This window comes from Osmerus eperlanus, chromosome 12, assembly GCF_963692335.1.
Source record: "Osmerus eperlanus chromosome 12, fOsmEpe2.1, whole genome shotgun sequence".
Taxonomy (NCBI): Eukaryota; Metazoa; Chordata; class Actinopteri; order Osmeriformes; family Osmeridae; genus Osmerus; species Osmerus eperlanus.
In genome coordinates this window covers 4,077,157-4,101,368 of record NC_085029.1, presented here as the reverse complement: position 1 = coordinate 4,101,368, position 24,212 = coordinate 4,077,157, and the positions used below count along the sequence as shown (strand labels likewise).

The window sequence follows — 24,212 nt, the reverse complement described above, 5'->3', positions numbered from 1 at the left end:
GAGGGAATAGTATTAATCAATCCAATCGGAAACCTTATCAATCTTATTTTCCTAGCAAAGTTACTGAAAATTATGCTCGGGTCCAGGGATCCGAGCATAATTAAACTGAATAAAAACATTACCACTGTCCATTACCACGGACATCGGTCTCCTTTGATGGACAACAGGGAGTTTCTGGTCCCTTCCTGTCCATCCATATACCTGGCTGTCTTGAGATGCTGCGCCGATCACACACTCCCAGCCCCGTGGCTACCGCTGCTTAAACTGACATTCGCCAACTCTGACCTGAGTTGAACTTTTAATTTCTGTGTTTCAACATCCATTGGCACTTTTATTTCTACTCCTGATGTATTACTATGTTTAGCATGTGTTCTGCACCTCTCTTTCACCAACCATCTCTGGAGGAGGGGATCTCTCACTGAATTGCTCCTCCCAAGGTTTCTTCAATTTTTTCTCAAATGAGTTTTTACTTGTCTTCCTTGAGGGTTTAGGTTGGTTGAGGGGCATTTCTATGGGCGTATGTGAAGCCCTCTGTGACATTGCTTGTAAAAAGTAAAAATTGCTATTCAAATACAATTTTATTTGGTCAGGAAAATTAAAGGTTTTGTAATTGACTGCTCTTCAGTCTGGTGGCTTTACAATCAATTACAAAACCTTTAATTTTCCTGACCAAATAAAATAAAATTGTAGAAAATTTTAGGTTTCAATTAGAAACACATACGCTCCTAAAGGGAAAGACAGAGCAACAGGGAAAACACAACAAATACAATCAAGTGTTCATGAAAGCATGCAAAAGGCTGCCATCTAGTGCAGAGGACCAGCAAGTGGGGCTGCAAAGTTGGCTGGTTTAGCATTAATCAAAGACCATCCAACACTCAGTATAATTTTATGGGTTTATTTGAGTTCTGGCATCCCGCACAAGCAAGACTAAGGATTCCAGATGAATGATCATATTTATGAACCTTGTAGTGGTTAGTGTGTGTGTGTTGTTCTCTCTAGGAAACAAAAGGAATAGGAATACTGGACAAAAACAAACATAGGAAAAAGGGCCAAAGCTTACTGGATATTGGTAGTTTTAAAAAAAACAAATACATAAACACATAAACACGCTGCAAATACATAAACGCGTTGCAAAAACGAAAGCACGCAAACCAAAAATGCTGCAGTACATAAACGCGTTGCAAAAACGAAAGCACGCAAACCAAAAACGCTGCATCCAGTTTTCACAACGGCAGTTCTCCAGGCCTCTGGGGGGAGCGCTAAGTGGAACAGCTTGATTTTCGGCCCCACGGAGCGAGAGAGAGCATATGAGAAGTTTGTTTTGGAAATGGGACCAAAATCGAAGTTGCTCTTATGAAAAACTGTTAAAGAGGAGGGCCACATGTAAAAATGAATACTAACCTTTTTATGTCGCCTCTTTACTTCGATGTTGGTCCAAACTTCTCATATGCTCTCTCGCTCCGGCCTGGAGAACTTCCGTTGTGAAAACTGGATGCAGCGTTTTTGGTTTGCGTGCTTTCGTTTTTGCAACGCGTTGATGTACTGCAGCGTTTTTGGTTTGCGTGCTTTCGTTTTTGCAACGCGTTTATGTATTTGGTTGTGTTGTGTGTATTTGCAGCACGTTTGCTGAATGCTGCACATGTGTTGTCAAATTAATGAAGATGTGTTCTTAATTTGCTTGTGTTTTGTCTATTTGCATGTGTTTTCTTAATTTGCAGCGCGTTTGCACATGTCGGCCACCGTAGAATTACCATACATAAACAAAATGCCACTGACAAATTTCACGGCCCACTTTTCAGGAAAGCCAACAATATAATAGAAAAGAAAACACAAAGCCATACAACAGGTCTTTAGTGCATGCCTCTCATGAGAAATTCATGGTCTTAAAAGCCCAAAGTACTGCAAAACAGGATCAAGTAATAATAATGAGAATCTGTGTCAAGATGATAAAGTTTCAAAAGTGTTATTCATTAGAAACACATACGCTCCTAAAGGGAAAGAGACAGAACAACAGGGAAAACACAACAAAAGGGAAAATACAGAGACATTTATACGGTTCAATGTGCATTTTTGTTGGGATCCCAGCAAATTATTCTGGGATTAAGAAAAACCTAACAACACCTTATCAACACCAGAACTAGACTGCCTGGCAAATGTAACCTGATAATCCATAGTGGATGGGAGCCGCAAACATTCATATAATGTACATAGCATATAACACACATAAGGATGATCGATTGTGAGTGTTTTATTAAAAAAACTGATATAGCAATGCTTTTTAAACCTCTAAACCCCAACTACAGTCTTTAGATAAAATCAAGGAGTGTCACTAAAATAAGTGCAAGTGGCCAGCCTCTATTTGAAACTTCCTAGGTCTGTTTAGTTATCATACTCTTTGTCAATGAACTTGGCCATGGTGGTGAGTTGAATGTTGGTTGTGCCCTCATAAATGGTTCCTGTACATTGAAAACAAGAAAGGAAAACAATATTAAATATAGCTGCAAGCAGCAATGGCGGATTCCTCCAAAATATTGCGAACCATTTAAAATAGACATCCTCAGAAGAGGTTTCCGAGTGCACGCAGCAAGTTTGTGCTGAGATACGACCCAACTTCCTGTTTGGCGGCTTAGCTGCACATTCTGATTGGCTGTACCTGGCAAACGGTTTAGAAATTCTGAAAACCATGTGCACATTTTTGTGAGGTTTGGTCTGAAGATAATCTCTGCCAAATTTGGTGAAGATTGGACAACATTTGTAGGAGTAGAGAAAAAAAGTTGTCATTATTTCAAAATGGCGACTGCATCGAATCGGCTGGTATGCCACGTTTTCATGTTTCACACACAGGATCTCCCAAGATATCATGAGACAAAGGAATCACTTAATAAAGGCAAACAAATCAACAGTTATTGGCCAAAACACATTTTTGCTTCTTGCGCCCACTCCCAGTGATCACATGACACCAAATAGTTTGAACATCCCCAGAAGAGGGTTCCAAGTCAACATACCAAGATTGGTGTTGATTTCTCAAAGATTTTCTGAGATATTACCCAACTTCCTGTTCACTGTATGGTTTCCCAAGATAAGTAAGGCATGTATAGTTTCCGGCATTTTAGACTGATGGGGTGGAAATGCCATCACTTTGAAAATGGACAATTTGGGCGTGGGCCATAGCGCCACCTATGGGTAATGGTGGGCCATACTATACTATCAATGTTTCAGGGTTTGGATAACTTTTTACCATTGCATACAAAACCGGAAATGCAATTACACCAAGGTCCACAAAGGCCTATGCTAAAAACCAAGGAGTGAGTGGGGGCTTGGTCATCCCACAATTTCCTGAAATGTTGTGTGTGCGTCTCGCCAAACTAACGCGTGTGTCAAGGGGCCAGTATGTGAGAGTGAGAATTTGGAGCACGCGCGCTGAGGAGCAAAGGAAGAATTTTCATTCGAAAAAGCACTAGCAATTAGCCAAGCATGCATATTTCAAACATTCACAATAAATCTACTTTTCATCTTACAGTCAACTTTTTCTCAGATTTGTGTACTAAACATTCTCAAGAGTCTTCATATGAACTTGTGATTGAATCACAGTATCAGTTTTGGACCGGCGGATGTGTAAAGCATTATTTTAGCGTTTGCGATAAATTCTATTTCCTTTATTTCAATCATTAAGTTGCCTTTGCACATTGTAGTCTTCCACGTAACATACCAAGTTTGGTGTTGATATCTCAAAGATTTGCAGAGTGTTTCCTCCTGACGGAGGAATCCTAATTAGGAAAACTCCCAAGGAGAAGGAAGTTGTGTGAAATATAAAGTATCTTTCTGTCCTGAGTGCTTCCTTTCCCAATTTTTATGACAATTTCCTTTTTCTTATAGCAACTGTCAAACAGAGAAAGTCCTGTGAGAAGGTCCGAAGGACAACCCCCTTCTTATCTCACTCTGGCACAGTCAGTCTGTAGTTGTGACTTTCCTAAACCCAATTGCCTTTACACTGCAAGCATACATGGGAGCCATAGCCTTGGAACTGGTCATGAGGGACAAATCTGAATCGTAAATGGCTGGTTGCTTGCAACTCACCTATTTTACAATCTCTGTAGTATTTTTCCACAGGGTAGTCTTTGGTGAAGCCCACTCCTCCCATCCACTCAATGCTTTTGGATGTAGTCAAAGTTGCAAGCTAAAAGTAGTCACAAAACAGAATGATAAATGGCATAAATATCACACAAAGTGTGTTTAACCATCAATATCAAGTTATATTTTACGAAGTCACCTCTGCAGTAAAGTATTTGGCCATGCAGGCCTCCTTGATGAAAGGTCTTTCAGCCTCCTTCAAGCGAGCAGCATTGTAGGTCAGCAGCCTTGCTGCTTCAATCTGAGTGGCCACATGGGCTATCTGATGCTGCATCCCCTGAAACACATCAAGGGTCAGAAACATTTATAATTAGCATAACTGTATTACTGTGCGTTCCCATACAAATTCAATAACTTTTACCTGGAAGTCAAAAATCCGTTTGCCAAACTGCACCCTCTGCCTGGTGTATGGCACAGCCTGATCAAAGCAGCCTTGAGCCAGGCCCAGCATCTGGCATAGACAGACGCAACGAGAAGTACACTGCATTTAGATATTCCTTCAACAATGTGGCTGAACAAGCAGGGGGGGGGCACTCTTTTGCTCGCATACCTGAGCAGCAATTCCAATCCGGCCTTCGTTCAACATGCCAATGGCGTATTTGTACCCATGACCGATCTCCCCCAAAATGTTCTTCTCTGGAACCTATCGCACATAGACTCAAGTTAGTGTCATTATGTCATGTTTTAACAACAACAAAGTCCTATTGAAAGGAAATGTATCTGATATGACCTTGAGGTTGTCAAAGTTAAGAGGGCAGGTGGAGGAGGCTCGCAGGCCCAGCTTATTTTCCTTCTTGCCGATGTGAAGCCCCTCTGTGTCTTTGTCTACGATGAAACAGGTAATTCCTTTGTAGCCCTGCCAAAACAGGAAGAGTATGCCTTGAACTAAGTGTATCCTACATCCTGATATGTGGTCTTTGTGCTACTGGAATGTTGGAATGATTGTCACCCCATAATAGGATAAGATAATTTGTGAGTGAATAGCAGTGTTGTAGTCAACACCACCTAACCCGAGACCAAGTCATGACCAAGACCAGAGTGTATCGAGACAAGACCAAGACTTTGAGGGGTCGAGACCGAGTCAAGACCAAGACCAAGGCAGGGCGAGACCGGGTCAAGACCAAGACCAAGGCAGGGCGCGACCGGGTCAAGACCAAGACCAAGGCAGGGCGCGACCGGGTCAAGACCAGACCACTCAAAATACACAAGCAGTAGGGTTTTATTCAGTGGCGGACTGTCAGGGCCTGCAAGGACTTCTCTGCTGGCCTAAACATACTAAAAAAATATGTAAATGAAATTATGAAATGTTTTTTTCTTCATAATTCTCCCTCCAGTTAATGTCATTCAATAAATACACTGACATATATTTAAAAAAATATTCTCCGTAGTCTGTCTTCATGTCATATTATATCCACTTGGTTGAGCTACTGACAGTGTTGTAAATTATGGTAGAGTTTTTATCCAATCATTATTTAGCTAGCTTGGCCTTCAGAATCAACAGAGCCGGCTCCCGTGCGCTGTAAGTGAAAGGAGACGGTCAATTGCGATTGCCAATCAGATCTCGAGTCTGCAACACCAAAGGCCAAGTAGAAAGCCTTACGCTGAACTTGACATGTACGCATCCTGTGATTGGATAAGCACTCGTGAGAGCCAGAAAGAGGGCAATCCGTTAGCGCGAGTTTGGCTACTGAAAATAAAAACATTCGGATCATCTACAATTTATAATGTAAATAACGTGGCGCATAACATGTTCAATTGTTTTGCTGTTGCATATTCTCAGAAACAAATGCAAATAATCAGTTTACTTTGATTTTCAATGAATAGTCTGTTTCGTTATCGTCTCGTTGGTGACATATTAAACGGCGACAATGCGCAGTTTATTGGAAAAACTTGTTTAAGCTCACATAGCGTACTTTTGGTGGACAAACTTTGTTGACTCATCTCTTAAAATCGCCTTTTATTTTTGAGTTTTGACAGTATCTGTGATCTTAGTTTCCTACTCTTAATTGTGAATGCAAGCTTATTGATTTTAAATGCCATTAAGTGTTGCTCGAGTAGCCTATATTAAGGTGATGTAATGTGTAAGTGTGATTCTGTATGGATTCTCGAGCCGTGGTATGTAAATTATGAGGTGTATTAATATAGGTAGGACCAAGTATGACGTCACTGAAGGCCTAGGCGTGAAATGCACGGCCCGCCACTGGTTTGACTAGATAATAAATAACTGTATTAGAAAAAAAAAATTGCACTCAATGCCGTGTGCTTATGGCCAGGCAAAACAAATGTTTTTTTCCTTCTTTTTCTTAAGAGGCGCATTAGTACTCGGTGTCTGCTTTCACATATCTTTCTCTTCCAAGTGAAGGAGCGCGGTACCGTGGCGTTTAACTTAACATCATGAAGTTGGGAGAGGTATGCAGCTGACATGAGTTGATGTAACGTTGATGTAACATAACTTTATAGTCATCATTAGCTACATTGCTTTATGTGGCCTGGCTCGTTATCACAAACATATCTGGCAAGCAACTGAAACTAACGCCCTGAAACATACAGTATGTTACATAGCTAATACTAGCTGAATCTCTGTGTAATGGGGGAAGACATTTCTGAAGAGTTTTGGTACAGAGGCACATTGCAAACGTTAGATAGCTAGCTTTGCTAGTGTCACTTATGCCTAGCTTACCTTTTCTTAAGTTTTCTTTCTAATTGCCTGTAAAAGTTTGATGTAGGCCTGGTGCCAGCCGTCTAATACCCCTTTTCCACCGACGCTCCGAACCAGGGATAGTGGTTTGCAACGGGCACCACTTCTACCCCTTTTCCACCAATGCGTTTTGGATGCTGGTTCGTAGCCGGTGCTTAATCTCTAACCAGTTCTTTGTCTTTCAACAGCCTGAGAACCGGCTCCGAACCAGGGAAAGTGGTTCGCAACGGGCACCACTTCGAAGCTGGGCTAGTGTGGGAACCAAGAAAGAACCGCTTGGGGCGGGGTTACCGTGACCAACAAGACGAACAGAATCCTTTGACCGCCACTGCTCTAAGTTTTTACAATTCATATTTCAGCTAAACGGTACTTGTAAATCAGCATCTGAATTAAAATGTAACGAGAAGTGGGCAGTGTACTTGCTGAAAATGTGCTTATTTTATTGATGAAACTGCTAATTTGTAAATTTGCTCCGACTTTTCGATAACCTAGCAAGCATCGCAGTGCAGTGCAGACACTAGTTGCTGCATTTGATCATAATCCTATCAAATGAGTGAAATGACAAACACAAATGTTATGAGCTATTGAGCCTATATTTAACACAAATGTAATACACAAGCACTATACAGCAAAAGTTTATAAAATGTTGCGCTGATAATGCTAGTGTCATACTGCTGCGAGTCCAGGGTATTGTGCAATAGCCAAGAAAACACACATCTCAACCTTGCGTTCTTAGCATTCTTTGGATTGATAAACAGCCTTTAGACGGGCTCTGCTTTGTGGTTGGCGCTGCCGCGCTAGTGTTGCTGGGAAAGATGAGACGTATACAGTGACGTAATGACGTGGCTCTCTAGCCCGTGGAAAAGCAAACCGGTTATTAGAAGGCTCGCAAATTGAACCAGCTCCGAACTGGCTCTAGCACCAGCTCCGAACTAGCTCCTGGTTCACTTTGGTGGAAGCGGGGGTATCAGTGAGCGTCTCTTTGCAGAATTTACACAAACTGTTTTTTCTTTTGGACGTTATTGTAAACTCAAGGGCACAAAGGTTGTGCCCTTGCCGAATTTGTTCTCTCACATATATATTATTGGTGCTCAAGCGTTCGGCGAGAGCACAACCTTTGTTCTCTCACATATATATTTATTATTATTTATTGTTGCCCCCCTAAGCCTCAGTCAATATTTGGACTACATAGACAACCCAGGTGTCAAAAGTTTCGTCTTGGTAGCGATTGAGTTGCTTGTATTTTTATTTACACTCTGTTGCACAGTTTAGGAGGTTACAACGTTTTTGTGGCAAAAAGTGTCTTCTGTCAACGAAGGGTACCAGTGCTAGCCTACGTCACTACGTCAGCACACGTTAGCAACAACGCATGGATACAACGTGATGGAGACGTTCTAGCACGCAAATTGGAGCTTGGATTATGAGTGAAAAATGCCAAACACCAAAATTACCAACCATTGGGTTTTGTTGAGAAAGCAATTTCGAGTGGAACTGCCATCTCGGATTTTTTATCGTTGACGATTGCGTCAGCTGTTGTCGATCTCTGATGAGTATTTTCTTAATTTCGTACCAGGGTCAATTCTACATCAAAAATCAGAAGGAGGGCAGTGTTTTAAAGAAATGGCGATTGCGAAGATAGTCAGCGGGTCAGCATATTTTTGTGATTTGTGTAAAACTTGGAATTTGAGTGACACCGCGGCTTGTTTTGACATTAGCCTCAGTCAGACTCGGCTCGCCCACTGGCAGTGTGTCGTACTGTCTTCAAAGCCACAGCTAAACTTTGTCAAAAGAAACATTCTCATTTCCAGTGCTTTCAAACAATCAGTGAAATGTGGAGCAACAGCAGCTAACTTGCCTCTAGCAAACTTATTTTGAATTAGCCATTTCCCCCTACATTGATGTCAAACTTATTTACGTTTTGGGGGGCATATTTTCAGTTAGCAGACGGTACTGTTTGAATCGCGATTCCACACTGCCAGTGACAACGTTGTTACAGTAGTTTGTTTCAAAGGGGGTTCGCAGCTGTTTCAAAGGGTGTTCTTAATGAAATATGCAATATGAGTAGGCTAAATGCTTGAAAATATCACTAGAAAGGAAAAACTTAGAGGATGGACCCACCTGCAACCGACACAAGCAAGCAAGCACACCCTACAATTTCCCCAGAAATTGTACCCTCTCTAGTTATAATTATTATTTTTGCCCCCCTAAAACTCGTTGCGTCTGTCTAATATTTGGCCTACATAGACAACCTAGGTGTCAAAAGTTTCGTCTTGGTAGCGATTGAGTTGCTTCTATTGGGATTTACGTTCCGTTGCACGGTTTAAGTAGAAATTAAGTTTTTGTGGCGAAAAGTGAAGCTAACGGTGGCTAACTTGCTAGCCACAGTCAATGACTATTACGTCACTAACTCGCGTGACTACTCTTGCAGAACATTAGTTTAGCAGTAAAGTAAATTCCATGTTTTGCTTCTAAGTACATTATATACCTGTGAAATGCGTTCCTGAAAGCATGTGCAAAGCGCTAAAACTTTGTCACACTGAAATGTGGAGTTAAACCGAAGAACAGTTTCTCTTCCGTTTTCAGATCAGGTTTTAATGGGCGGAGCCAAAAAATGCCCTATCTACGTCATTTTGCCCTATCTACGTCAGATCACTGAATGGCTCCTCCTGCTGTACTGTTATTGTAGCCTACATCAGCTAGCTAGCTTCAGGATGTCTCCCACCACCCGCAACTGCATCTTCCCTGGATGCAAGAACTCCAGCAGCACTGCAACGCCATTTAAGTTCCCTATTGATAATGAAAGGAAAAATAGGTGGATAGATTTTGTGAAGAGCCACGCTCATGGAAAGCTTCGGATAAACTCCAACAGCCGCCTCTGCACTGACCATTTCACGGCGGACCAGAGACAGACGGGGTTCACCAACACACGGCTTCTCTTGCAGCGCGGAGCCGTACCGAGCATCGCCCCCCCGGCCGTTCATCCTCCGGTCGCACCTGGACCATCCACCGCCGCCAGCAGTTCATCACTCAGTTCTGTGTGCTTGTTATAATTATACTAGATAACATTTCCAGAGGTATCTCTGCTAGGAGTTAGTGCAAACCGCTAAATTGATATTAGGCTACTCGGTGTAGAATGATGGTATTTTGGTGAAATGGTAGCTAATGTGTTAGAAGTAGCCTCGTTGGAGAGCTCACTGTCTGCTGTCTCTGGTGTCCATTTTTACTGTTACAGCTCAGGGGAACATTTCATTTAAATGCATCTTTATGTTTCACTCATTGAACAAATAACTACTAATTCTATACGGTTTTGTTCGGCTTGACATAGCGTCCATTATCTGTGTCGGAGGTAGGCACTAGGCAGCGAGGGGCGGAGCTTCAGCTCCTTCAGGCGACACGCCCCCCCCAGTCTCAAGCAGAGAAGACTGCTGATTTTTTCACGATTTAAAAGCCTAATTTAACATACGTGTCGGTGTTATTTTTTCATTCGAATTTGGATGGGTAGTTAATAACACATTATTCTGTGGTGTGGCGAACTTAAAACTTGTTTCCAGGTCCACTTTACAAGATCTTTAACTTCTGGGAGATAGCTAAGCTAACTGATTTACTGCAAGGCAGCTGCAAAATGTGATATAATAATGTACAATATAAGCTGATATTATTAAGGAAGTACATCTACTTTCGGAAACAGTAGTCTACTATTTCACTGAAGTATTAGCATCATGACATTAGCCTCTGTTGCCCGGGCAACACATACTACAGTGGTCTATGATGCATCTGTTTTCAATCGTTAAAATAAACATTCCTCACAAATACATTTTCGTTGTAGGATTTATTATGACATTAGATTACAAGTAAACGATTTGTGATTGAAATTATCATTACCTGTGGTTTCAAACCAGTGTAGCTCACTGCAAGGCTGTAGCCTACGCGAGACACTACAAAAACATCTAACGTTACACAGCTGTTTAGGAAGTCAAACGGTGACAGAAGATGTTCGGCACATAATAATTAATTTCAGCCTAAACCGTACAACGGAACGTTAAATCCAATTCAACCAACGCAATCGCTACCAAGACGAACACAGCAGTAGTCTAGTAGCCTACTGTACTGTAGTAGTACAATTTACCGGGGCAGCTTCACACAGGGCTATATCTCATTTTGCGTTGTTACTGACAATGATCGCTACCAGTGAGCTTTTTATGAATGAGCGATTTTCCACTAAATAAATGTCAAGCTTATTTACGTTTTGGGGGGCATATTTTCAGTTAGCAGATGGTACTGTTTGAATCGCGATTCCATCTTCTACTGCCGGTAACGTTGTAGAATAATCTTCAAAGGGGGTTCTTTATTAATGAATGAATGCAATGAGTAGGCTAAATGCCTGAAAATATCACGAGAAGGGAAACACTTAAAAGGACGTTTAAGTCATAGAGATTAGGTCAATTTTTACACCGGTCTGCCAAATGTATTCGTTTTGATTCAACGATGAGGCTGCCTCTTGCAGGGGAAATGAGAAGACATCTATTTCATTCTACGTTTCACTCGTATTTTCAGTTGTAAATGAGCAGCAAAAACAAAAATGCTTTTAAATCTATGTTATCTTTATAAATAATAAGTATGCATTTTTATATAAAATATACAGAAATATCAGTTGTAAAAATGTCATTCAAAAAAGGACCCCTGTGCAACCGACGCAAGCAAGCACACCCTACAATTTCCCCAGAAATTGTACCCTCTCTAGTTATTGCTGATATCTATCTTCCTTATTCACTTTTGGGGTGCAGGGAGGGGTGATGGGTAATTTCAAATTATAAATGAGTTAAGTTATTGGTTGCATTTGAAGCGTGATGTTTTGCATCCAATAACAGTAATGATATTAACAAATAAATTAAACAATGCACAGGCAATTTAGTGATACTCCCGCAGTTATGGTCTTGAAAAAAAATCATGAGTCCTCTTTGTCCGAGACAGAGTAAAAATGCGGTCGATTCCGAGACAAGACCGAGACCTTCAAAATGTGGTCTCACGACCAAGACCGGTCTCGGGTACTACAACACTGGTGAATAGGTTTAACTCACAGCTGAAGGGTTCACGTTAGCCATGACCAAGAACACCCCTGCTTGCTCTGCATTGCTGATCCACATCTTAGAGCCATTGATGATGTAATAGTCCTTGTGTTTCTCAGCGCGTGTCTTCAGGGCAAAGGCATCGCTACCTGACTCAGCTTCAGAAAGACAAAAGCTACCTACCTGTAGGACAAAGATTCAGGATCAGTACAAGAAAGTCAGACCCCAGTCCACAATTGCTGTGTGATATACAGTATGTGCAAGTTAATACAATGCATTGAAATAATCAATGAAGGGATATCCCTGACCATGTCTGTTGAGAGTCGGCTGAGGTACTGTTCCTTCTGGGCTGGGGTCCCCAGTTTGGCCACCAGAGTGTTAATGAGAGTGTTCTGGATGTCACACAGCACAGCCACAGAAGGGTCCACCTTAGCCAGTTCCTCAATTACCAGGATAGAAGAGAAGAAACTGGAGCCAGTGCCGCCATACTCTGGGTCTATCTCAATGCCCATCAGCTGTTAAGATCCATAGCAAACAAATATTAATTCTTAATTTCTAATTTTGCGAGACAGCAACAATAATCTTAATGAGGACACACACCCCTTGTTCAAATAATGAGGATATCACTTCATCATCCATTTTGGAGTTTTCATCCATTTTAGACACAAAAGGGGCAATACGCTCCTGGGCAAACTTCTTCACTGTAAAAAAAACGAAAAAAGATTTTTTAAACATATTTTTACATTAAAAGGACAGTAAAGACTCCCTGACAGTAAAGAGATTCCTTTGGCTCAAGACTCAAACAGAATCCTAGGTAGGGCTGGGCGATATCGAATATTAGCAATAATCATTTTGACGACGATGTCCAATTTGCAAATATCATAAATATCATTTTTGTCGTCGTCGTCATCTGACGCTTGTCCGGGGGTCGGGTCGTGGGGGCAGCAACCTTAGCAGGGAGGCCCAGACTTCCCTCTCCCCGGCCACTTCCACCAGCTCTTCCTGGGGGACCCCGAGGCGTTCCCAGGCCAGCCGAGAGACATAGTCCCTCCACAGTGTCCTGCGCTTTCCCACATCATACGCAAAAAGCAGCGACCCGATGCTGAGGTCACCAAACCGGACCCCCTCAACGCCCTGGCTGCGCCTAGAAATTCTGTCCATATAAGTTATGAACAGAATCTGTGACAAAGGGCAGCCCTGGCGGAGTCCAACCCTCACCGGGAACAAGTTCGACTTACTCCCGGCAATGCGGACCAAACTCTGGCACCGGTCGTACAGGGACTGGACATCCCCGATCAGGGAATCCGGTACCCCGTACTCCCGGAGCACCCCCCACATGAGCCGTCGAGGTCAGCAGCGCACCATCCCCACCATATACAGCGTTGACAGTGCATTGCTTCCCCCTCCTGAGTCGCCGAATGGTGGTCCAGAACCTTTTCGAAGCCGTTCGTAAGTCGTTCTCCATGGCTTCGCCGAACTCCTCCCACGCCCGGGTTTTTGCCTCCGCGACCGCCAAAGCCGCATTCCGCTTGCCCTGCTGGTACACATCAGCTGCCTCTGGAGTCCAACCCAGCCAATACAGTCCGATAGGCCTCCTTCTTCAGCTTGACGGCATCCCTCACCTCCGGCGTCCACCACCGGGTTCGAGGGTTACCACCGCGACATGCACCGAACACCTTGCGGCCGCAGCTCCGGTCAGCCGCCTCAACAATGGAGGCCCGGAACATGGCCCATTCGGACTCAATATCCCCGCCCCCCCCAAGACATGATTGAAGCTCTCCCGGAGGTGGGAGTTGAAGCTTCTTCTGACAGGGGATTCTGCCAGCAGACCCTCACATTACGTTTGAGCCTGCCAGGCCTGACCGGCGTCCTCCCCCACCATAGTAGCCAACTCAACACCAGGTGGTAATCAGTTGACAGCTCCGCCCCTCTCCTCACCTGAGTGTCCAAGACATTCGGCCTCAGGTCAGACAACACGACTACAAAGTCGATCATCGAACTGAGACCTCGGGTGTCCTGGTGCCAAGTGCACATATGGACACCCTTATGCTTGAACATGGTGTTCGTTATGGACAAGCCGTGTCTAGCACAGAAGTCCAACAACAAAACACCACTCGGGTTCAGATCGGGGGGGCCGTTCCTCCCAATCACGCCCCTCCAGGTCTCACTGTCGTTGCCCACATGAGCATTGAAGTCCCCCAGGAGGATGAGGGCATCTCCGGGAGGAGCGCTTTCCAGCACCCCCCCCCCCCCCAGAGACTCCAAAAAGGGTGGGTACTCTGCGCTGCCGTTTGGTGCGTAAGCACAAACAACAGTGAGGACCCGTCCCCCCACCCGAAGGCGGAGGGAGGCTACCCTCTCGTCCACCGGGGTGAACCCCAACGTACAGGCGCCGAACCGAGGGGAAACAAGTATTCCCACCCCAGCTTGACGCCTCTCACCAAGGGCAACTCCAGAGTGGAAGAGAGTCCAGCCCCTCTCAAGGAGACTGGTTCCGGAGCCGATGCTATGCGTCGAGGCGAGGCCGACTATATCTAGCCGGAACCTCTATCTCGCGCACCAGCTCAGGCTCCTTTCCCGCCAGCGAGGTGACGTGCCACGTCCCTAGAGCTAGCTTCTGCAGCCGAGGAAAATCATTTTCTAATTTTCTTTTGCTGGTCCTTGTGTTGCTTGTGTTTTAAGATCAACATCTGGCTCCTCTGTGTTCACACACACACACCATTTGTGCACATGCTCACTGAAAATTGCACAGGCACTGTCTTTTGCTCTCTTTTAGTCCTGTCACATAAGGACCTCTGCATGAATTGTTCCATGTGAGGTCCATTTTGTCAAGTTGCAAGTACCATGTTATGGCAACTGCTTAAATTTGCACTACACATTTTGTACTTTGTAACAATAGCTGTTCTATCTGTTGTTTTTGTTGTTTTCTAATGGGGGCAAAAAAAATCATGTTTTTTTATGATTTCAATGCAAATGCAAACATATCGAGATATACACCGAATATCGTAAAAATGTACAATATTGATATATATATATATATATATTTGTTTTTATATATCGCCCAGCCCAAATCCTAGGTATAACCATTGGTGTTCTTCGGCATTCCCCACTAAAAATTAAGTTCACTCACCAGCATCCCTCATCATTCCCTCTTCCTCAGAGAAAGTCTGGAGGGGAGGGTAGGAGACTCTCAGGCCAGCAGCTTGGTCTGAGGCCATCTCTGGTGCAGACCATGTGGACCTGTTCTGCAGCCATACCTGGCAAGTGCCCCATGGTTGGGAGACCCATCTACCAATCTGTAATCAAACAATGATGCTAATCCTTATTATAAAACAGCTAGTTGATGAGTTAGTAGTCTGTAATCCACAGACCTGGCTCTGAGAAGATGAATGTAGGAACTATTTTCCTTATACCAAACTTCCTACATTAAACTGCACACAAGGTCAGTGGATTGTCTTTAGTGACCAGGTCATGATGTCTGGACAGAGACATTGCTGTTGAGGTTTTCCAATTGATTTTTGGGCGCTCTGAGCCACTTTCGTATGTTCTATTAAATACAGACTATTGCTGTTTCCCTGAAAGAATGTCAATATGTCAATTCAGAAATGGCATTGGTCACAAGTCTGAGGCTGGATTAAAACAGTAACAGTTTTGTCTCCCATCGTTAAACCAACATTAGGCTGACTACGAACACAATGTAAATAGAGAGTCAAGGGCTGAGCGGTGAGGGAGTCGGGCTAGTAATCCGAAGGTTGCCAGTTCGATTCCCGGTCATGCCAACTGACGTTGTGTCCTTGGGCAAGGCACTTCACCCTACTTGCCTCGGGGAATGTCCCTGTACTTACTGTAAGTCGCTCTGGATAAGAGCGTCTGCTAAATGACTAAATGTAAATAGGTTGCTCAGGACAATCTTTTGACATGGCAATATTAAGGATAATCCTACACTACCACAAAGGCCCTCATCTAAAGGGAGTCAGGTGGCTGAGCGGTTAGGGAGTCGGGCTAGTAATCTGAAGGTTACCGGTTCGATTCTCGGCTGTGCCTAATGACGTTGTGTCCTTGGGCAAGGCACTTCACCCTACTTGCCTCGGTGGGGAATGTCCCTGTAATTACTGTAAGTCGCTCTGGATAAGAGCGTCTGCTAAATGACTAAATGTAAATGTATTCGAGACTGGCTGGGTTTAACCGTGCTGTTTTATTTCACAGTGCAGAGAACACCAACAGTCCTAAAATAAATCATGAAATAATTTAATGTATATATACAATAAATAATTACATTGGGGAAATAAATACAGAAATGAATAATTAAATACTGAAATATATGGGCCTAATTCTTGAAATAATGTATTAGATTGGGGTTAGGTTAAAATAATAAAATATGGACACAAATAATTAAATGTGTTTCAACTAATTCTTTCTGTTAACGTTTAACTTTTAAATGATACAATTATCAGCACAAATCTTCATATTGCAATGCCCGTTTGTGACAAATGTAGTGCTATGCTTGTTGGGGGGCCTGGGAGATCCATTGCATCATCACTTAGCTAGTGATGGGAAATTCGGATCATTTTACTACCTCGGTTCTTTGAATCTTGTTCAGTAAAATGAACAAATATATTTTCAAGTCACTCGTTCATTTCAATGGGGGGAGGGGGTTGCTCAATATTTTATAGCCAATTCCCTGGCCTGAATACGTCCACAGCAAAGATTTATCATATTCTCATATATATATATCTATATATAAATATATATCTTAGTGCCTCTAAACCAGCCAAGATTACACTTGTGTGGCAGATAATATTTTAAAAGAAAAATTCCCACATTAAATACAGTGCATCATGACAGTTTGTATGATTTTAAATGGTAATTTAATTTATTATCACACTTGCATTTAATTATCATGGCAGACAATTACACTGCACTGAACTGTATAAAAAAGTAAAAATAACAAAACCTGTAATTATTACTTGTGATTGAATATAATGTCTTACTAATCTTAGCAGTCATGTGAAAGTGAATGAGGTAAACAAATCCTTTCTGTTTCCTCTTCTGAGCCTATGCAGGTCACGTGGATGATCCAAAGACTCGTACCCGAAGACACAGTCAAAAGATGAATGAATTCTTTACCTGAAGACACTGTCGTCAGATGATCAAATGTTTTACCCGAAGACTCAGTCGTCAGATGAACGAATCTTCTACACGAAGACACGGTCGGGAGGTAAACAAATCTTTCATTCGGGTACGAGTCTTTGGATAATTATTCACGTGACCTGCTTAGGCTCAGAAGAGGAAACAGAAAGTATTTGTGTTAGTGATGGGAAGTTCGGATCATTTTACTGACTTGGTTCTCTGAATCTTGTTCAGTAAAATTAACGAATCATTTTTTCAAGTCATTTGATCATTTCAACGAGGGGGGGGGGGGGGGGGGGCTGGCATTTTGAAACAAAATGCCAAGGATTACAACTTGTTTTTGGAGGATAATGACTTGAACGTGTTTTTACAGACTTCACAGATCTGAGGGCTGCGAGAGAACACTGGCAGGAATCACATAGTTCGCAAATTCGTAAATATCTGGGCATATCTTTGAAATGTGGGTGTTTCATATTCAGCTTTGAAGTTTTGGATGACATTTTTACAACTGATATTTCTGTATGAAATGCAAAATGCATACTTATTATTCATAAAGATTACATAGATTTAAAAGATTTTTTTGCTGCTCATTTACAACTGAAAATACGAGTGAAGTGTAGAATGAAATAGATGTCTTCTCATATCCCCTGCAAGCGGCAGCCTCATCGTTGAATCAAAACGAATACATTTGACAGACCGGTGTAAAAATTGACCTAATCTCTATGACTTAAACGTCCTTTTAAGTTTTTCCCTTCTCGTGATATTTTAAGGCATTTAGCCTACTCATATTGCATTCATTCATGAATAAAGAACCCCCTTTTAAGATTATTCTACGACGTTACCAGCAGTAGAAGATGGAATCGCGATTAAAACAGTACCATCTGCTAACTGAAAATATGCCCCCAAAAACGTAAATAAGCTTGACATTTATTTAGTGGAAAATCGCTTTCATAAAAAGCTCACTGGTAGCGATCATTGTCAGTAACAACGCCAAGTGCGATATAGCCCTGTGTGGAGAAGCTGCCCCGGTAAATTGTACAGTACAGTACACTACTGCTGTGTTCGTCTTGGTAGCGATTGCGTTGGTTGAATTTGATTTAACGTTCCGTTGTACGGTTTAGGCTGAAATTAATTATTTTCATGAACAGATTGACAAAGTTTAGGCTGTGGCAATGAAGTTAAGGTTAGTAGTTAGATAGACTTTTGATTTAAGTAAGGGGAGTGCCGAACATGTTCTGTCGCCGTTTGACTTCCTACAGATGTGTAGATGTTTTTGTAGTGTTTACAGCGTTGCAGTGAGCAACACTGGTTTGAAACCACAGGTAATGATAATTTCACCCACAAATCGTTTACTTGTAATGTAATGTCATAATAAATCCTACAACGAAAATGTATTTGTGAGGAATGTTTATTTTAACGATTGAAAACAGATGCATCATAGACCAATGTAGTATGTGTTGCCCGGCCAACAGAGGCAAATGTCATGATGCTAATACTTCAGTGAAATAGTAGACTACTGTTTCCGAAAGTAGATGTACTTCCTTAATAATATCAGCTTATATTGTACATTACACATCACAATTGTGTTTTACATCACAAAGTAAAATGAGTAAATAGTTATCACCCTGGCCTCTTTGCTTAAAAGTAAAGCTATAGTTAGCCTAGCTATCCCCCAAGTTAACAGATGCGAAACGAATGTTCTGCCAAAGGTAGTCACGCGTGTTTTCGTGACGTTAGTGACGTAGTGACGTTAGTAACGTCAGTGACTGTGGCTAGCAAATTAGCCACCGTTAGCTTCACTTTTCGCCACAAAAACTTAACTTGAGCCTAAACCATGCAACGGAACGTAAATTCCAATAAAAGCAAGTCAATCGCTACCAAGACGAAACTTTTGACACCTAGGTTGTCTATGTAGGCCAAATATTGACTGAGTTTTAGGGGGGCAAAAAAAAAAAATTATAATAATAATATATATGTGAGAGAACAAAGGTTGTGCCCTTGCCGAAGGCAAAGCACACCCAATAACGTCAGCTAGTTCGAGGTGTATGCATAGGCTAACCATAAAATTAGCAGCACATTTCCCGTATTTAACAATGATTAAACATGGACTTACCTGAAAGTGATGCACGGGCATCATTTCGCAGTTTCTTTCTCTTTCTTATTTCTGCCCCTGACTCCTGTTGTCTTTTTGAGGCCATTTTCGAAAAGTTGACCCTACTGTCAAAGTTCGTCAGTCCACTGAGATAGGAAAGGGCAGCCACGGCGAGCTTGGGAAGTTGAGTGTGTATTTGTTTTGGGGGGGGGGGGGGGGGCACCATCGTAACTTTTTTGAGCAATTAAATATATCTCTTGTTCTGCCTGTTTTGTGATATACATGCCTAAAAGGTGCCTAATATTTATATACTGATATAATATCGGCATTATAATTATTAGTACTATGATGATTTTTGAGTTGGCAATTTTTTGGTGCCCCCTCGGGACTTGGTGCCCTACGCACAGCGCGTAGTGCGCGTTATGGGAGCGGCGGTACTGCTGCTAGCACACGTAGATATCTCAGGAATTTAAGGTCCGCATAGCGACGGACGCGTCCTTGCATCGGATCGGCAGTGTGACGTTAGGTAGGACACTATTTGGCACTAGGACACTATTTGGCCTCACAGGGCCTCTGCAAAGTCCCGGCCGCCACTGAATTCACTGCTTTCAAGTCAGCCGGCTGCAGCAGGCTGCGGCGCTGCATAAAGTCGAACACACCTATTAACCCCTTTTTATTTAATCAAATAATGAATTTAAAAGCCAACTAATCAGAAAAATAAGCACTTGAACAGACATCAGCGTTGTAAGAACTAGCTAAAATGACAGAAACCATCTTTGGAAATATAATTCTAAATTATTAGACGTGCATTAAGATTTCTTTATTTGGCTCATGTCCCACCAGCTAACAGATGGGGCTGGACTTCTGCAGCCAGCCACCATGACATGAGGCGATCGAAATGTTTTGGCTTCACTTTTCAGAGCGGTTACACCGTCCATTCATGTTACAGTCTATGCGTATGACTTCTTGACTAGCTAACTGTAAACGGACAGGAAAAGGCTCTGACATGTCATATTAATTCGTGTAAACTGAAAACGAATAAAGGAAATTACCTTGTGTTTAATACAATTCAAGTAAATACTGTCACCTTTTTCACTCCTGATGAGTTTGCATCCCTGAAAAACTGCACGTCCTTGGGTCCGAACAAGACACCTGACGACATGCAACCATAATACCCTCTTCTCGATAGAATCGAGCCACAGACAGATATAGAGTCATGGAATTATAGTTAGATATTCAGCTAATTTCCTAGGCTAGCTATCTAGCTAACGAGTTGTAGCAGTTCCGTTCCATGATTGCGAGATTGAACTTTACGTACAGTAATGGGGTTATTTAAGCGCGTCTAGCACACAAAACCACTTTTGTCCAAAACTGGCAAAAGTGTCTATAGCGTCAAGCTAAACGAAAGAAAATACAAAAAACATGATTGACAATGATGTTCATGGACTTTTCAGTTTCCATTACATTTCTCCTCACCTTCGTAGAGATCCTGAATAGTGGGGCTGCCATGATTCTTGTTGTTTACATACGGGCATCAGCTGTAAAAGAACGTGTTTCAATTTATGTAGACCGGGTGGAATACAGACTTGATTACAAGTCCCACTGTATTTCATGTGTACGGCGGTCACTATCTAGACATTTCATAATAACAAATTAATCATCTGTTTATGATTCCTGATCTTCTAATAATCAACAGTTCGCCATACCTTCAATTCGCCAGATAGGAACTTCCGATAATACAGCTCTTTTAAAGTGGGAGTCCTTTTATGTGTGCTACATCGGTAGGGTGTCTTTATTCAACCCAGCTGGGGTTTGACAGTTTGCTCTTATAAATCAATGTCTAATCACGCCGATATATGACATTTCATTGTTTAGCGCGGATGTGAGTACCTACTACGTAACGTTAAGTAAATTGACAGTAGAGCTGTTGGCCTCTTAACCAGTTAAGCTAGCTCTGCTAGGTAACTAGCTAGCAAGGGGGATATGGCTGCTTAGCTTCAGTAGTTGGACTAGCTAGCTAGCTAACTGTTTTGCAATGTTGATTGACAGCGAGTTCTTTATATGATATGGAAACAATACTTTTTAAAGATGCATTGTCTAATATTGTATTTTTCCTTATGTAATCAGTAACCACCACCCACAGGAGAATCATGGAAGAAATCAAATCAGAGCCTCTCGATTTTGTGAAAGACTTCCAAGAGTATCTGACACAGCAAACCCAGCATGTCAACATGATCTCTGGTTCCGTGGGTGTTGACAGAGAAACAGAATCTCCACCACAAACTGGTGAAGATGACTAAGCCCTAACTTTGACAAACAAACTTTAAACAGCAGTTTTCATCAACCTAAATACCATAATCTAAACCACTAAAAGAAACATCTAATTTGACATGCTGTTTTATCTATGTGTACTTATTGCAGCTGCTACAGAGAGTGAGCATAATGGGCTGGACCATCCTTCTGTGGAGGTGTCACTGGATGACAGCTCAGGGTTACTTGCAGATGATTTTGAGAGGACCTACGATGGCAAACTAAAGTGCCGCTACTGCAACTATGCCAGCAAAGGCACAGCTCGGCTGATAGAGCACATGCGCATCCATACAGGTAAAGTTTTTTTAACATGGTGTAGTATTTTTTTCCTCATTTTACTACACTTCTGTCTTATGCCTTTTATTTTTGTCATGTTGCATCTTTTTCATGCATGTCTTTCCATTGATGTTATTGTCTTCTCCCTTGTGTGGTGTGGAAAAGGAGAAAAGCCCCATCGCTGCCACCTGTGCCCATTTGCATCAGCTTATGAGCGGCACTTGGAGGCCCACATGCGCTCTCACACTGGGGAGAAGCCCTACAAGTGCGAGCTCTGCTCCTTCCGCTGCAGTGACCGCAGCAACCTGTCCCACCACCGTCGCCGCCGCCACAAGCTGCTGCCCATGAAGGGGCCGCGCTCCACGCTTTCCAGTCGGAAGATGCTCAGTGTCCTGCAAAAGAGGACCAGCTCCTTGGCCTACACCAGGAGGCTCTTCATCAACTTCAGTCCTCCATCCATGGTGGTGCAAAACCCGGATTATCCGAATGACCTCTCACATGAGCTACCCCACCTGCATTCTAATGCATATGAAGCACATGCCGGCGATGGCAAGGATGCACGGCATATGATGACGGACAACCCACTGAACCAGTTGTCAACGTTGGCAGGCCAGTTAGCCAGCCTGCCTCCTGAATGCCAGACCACTGTGTCTCCAGACAGGGATGAGAAACCATTTCTTATCCAGCAGGCTTCTTGTACACCGGCTGAAGCGTCTGCAGGTGGACCTCACACGTCTCCCCCCGGCTCATCAGAGCCGCAGCCCCCAGCACGCAGGAACTACAGCCCAGTAGCAGGCCCCAGCAGTGAACACAGCTCAGCTAGCATTAGCAACAGCATGCCCAGCACACCTGTCCCTGGCCTGCCACCACAGGACCCTCAGCTGCTTCACAGCTGCCAGTACTGCCAGACCTACTTTGCAGACAACATCCTCTACACCATCCACATGGGCTGCCACAGCTATGAGAATCCATTCCAGTGCAACATCTGTGGCAGTAAGTGCAGTGATAAGTATGACTTTGCTTGCCATTTTGCTCAGGGACAGCATAAGCAGTAACTCTTCAAACGTTCAAGCTACATAACAGTTTCTTTGTTTTGCCCACATACAGCATATTATTTTGGCTGAATATGTACGAAATTACTTGGAACTTATAAGAATACATATACTTTCAGATTCAGTGACTGTTTAAAGATGTGGTTGTAATACATAGTTTGGAGCTAAAATGTTTCACTTTAAATGAGAAGTACAGGAGACAGTCCTTTATAGAGAAGTTCAACCATGTCAGAGACATGTTTTGCCATTACAATAGTACTAGGCCCTTTACTAGTCAATTAGCTAGACGGACAAGGAGAAAATGTTATGTTAAATAGTTTAACACTACAACTCAATAACTTTGACACTTTTAAATACATTTGATGTACACTCTGTTGCACATAAATTCCCTGCTGCCAATCATATCTTCCCAAAAAGTCATTTTGTCCTGACTGAATTGTGCTTGTTGTTCTGTGCTGTTAGCTCCTTTATTGTTCACTGGTTCAGAGTGTCGCCAAAAACGTATTTCGACATGCCTGGAATATTTCACATCCACCACTCAATTAAAACTTGATAATTCGAAGACCAAAGTGTTCTTTTTCTTTCAAAATGTCTAAAGGAAAGTTGTACATTAGGTCTGTAGAAGCCTTGTAGCACTGTTTGTGTGGTCTGTACAGTCTGTAATGTAAGACTTACGTAAAGTATTTTACATTATTTGCACACGAACTGAGTGTTGTGTAATCTTCCATATGTTTATTGTATGTGAATAGGAAAGTTTGTGTCTCAAGATAGTATATGTTATCTGGAAACTGATGAGTAGACATCAAGTGTACATTATGTAGACCATAGTCTGTCTTCTACCTTGAAAAGGCCTTTGTCTTATATATTGTTACAGTAACTAAAGTGTATTCATATATTACTAAGTATTAAAAAAAGAAAATAGTTTTATTTAGTTAAATTGGATAAACCTTTTAGATTTTTGTTTGTTCTGATTTCAGAATGATGCCTTTATACTGTTGTTGGTGCTGATTCTTTTTATCATGTAGCATTTGGACAGTTTGTGTTGGTCCACTACTATTGATTACAGTACTAGTCTTGTATCTGTTAGGTGTCACCATCAGAACACCTTCTAATCTTTACAGGAATCAAGTATGTGAATGTGACTTAATACTTCAATGGATTTTGTTGCAGTTACATTCTTCTTCAACTTATGTTGGACTGACTTATCAATGCATTTGGTGTAACTGAAGAACTGCATAAGCTTACTAGCAGCTTTATGTTCACTCAGGAACATCAGCAATTTAAACCTAAATTTACTTAATAATTAACCATTTGTGATTAACTAATCTTACCTACTGTTTTTGTACATTCTGAATTAAAAAACTTTGTGAGGGGAAAAAGTCAAGTGTATTCATTGGATATAAATCTTCCAACTTAAAGACACTGACATTTACTGTGCAGTCAATAAAATATTGACA

At 42.3% G+C, this 24,212-nt stretch overlaps 2 protein-coding genes across 7 annotated transcripts; one reads left to right on the top strand and one right to left on the bottom strand.

Annotated features, from left to right (window-relative positions):
* Window positions 1–879: 879 nt before the first annotated feature.
* LOC134031215 (short/branched chain specific acyl-CoA dehydrogenase, mitochondrial-like) lies at window positions 880–20,674 on the bottom strand. Of its 3 annotated transcripts, XM_062474763.1 has the most exons (11): window positions 20,594–20,674; window positions 15,026–15,191; window positions 12,496–12,596; window positions 12,204–12,410; window positions 11,908–12,078; window positions 4,862–4,987; window positions 4,682–4,774; window positions 4,493–4,582; window positions 4,271–4,408; window positions 4,078–4,177; window positions 880–2,456 (listed from the first exon to the last, which is right to left on the bottom strand). In XM_062474763.1, exons 1-11 carry the CDS (start codon window positions 20,624–20,626, stop codon window positions 2,380–2,382), a joined length of 1,302 nt encoding a protein of 433 aa, XP_062330747.1. In that variant the 5' UTR covers window positions 20,627–20,674; the 3' UTR covers window positions 880–2,379. The 3 variants fall into 3 exon arrangements, with proteins under 3 accessions (XP_062330747.1, XP_062330748.1, XP_062330749.1); XM_062474764.1 differs by lacking the exon at window positions 11,908–12,078; XM_062474765.1 differs by lacking the exon at window positions 15,026–15,191 and having other exon boundaries at window positions 20,594–20,653.
* On the top strand, window positions 19,784–23,317 carry LOC134031218 (zinc finger protein Pegasus-like). Of its 4 annotated transcripts, none has more exons than XM_062474772.1 (4): window positions 19,784–19,861; window positions 21,245–21,403; window positions 21,539–21,721; window positions 21,869–23,317. In XM_062474772.1, the coding sequence occupies exons 2-4, from the start codon at window positions 21,268–21,270 to the stop codon at window positions 22,756–22,758; spliced, it is 1,209 nt and encodes a 402-aa protein (XP_062330756.1). In that variant the 5' UTR covers window positions 19,784–19,861; window positions 21,245–21,267; the 3' UTR covers window positions 22,759–23,317. The 4 variants fall into 4 exon arrangements, with proteins under 4 accessions (XP_062330756.1, XP_062330755.1, XP_062330754.1 ...); XM_062474771.1 differs by lacking the exon at window positions 19,784–19,861 and adding an exon at window positions 20,665–20,898; XM_062474770.1 differs by lacking the exon at window positions 19,784–19,861 and adding an exon at window positions 20,665–20,999.
* The last annotated feature ends 895 nt before the right edge of the window (window positions 23,318–24,212 follow it).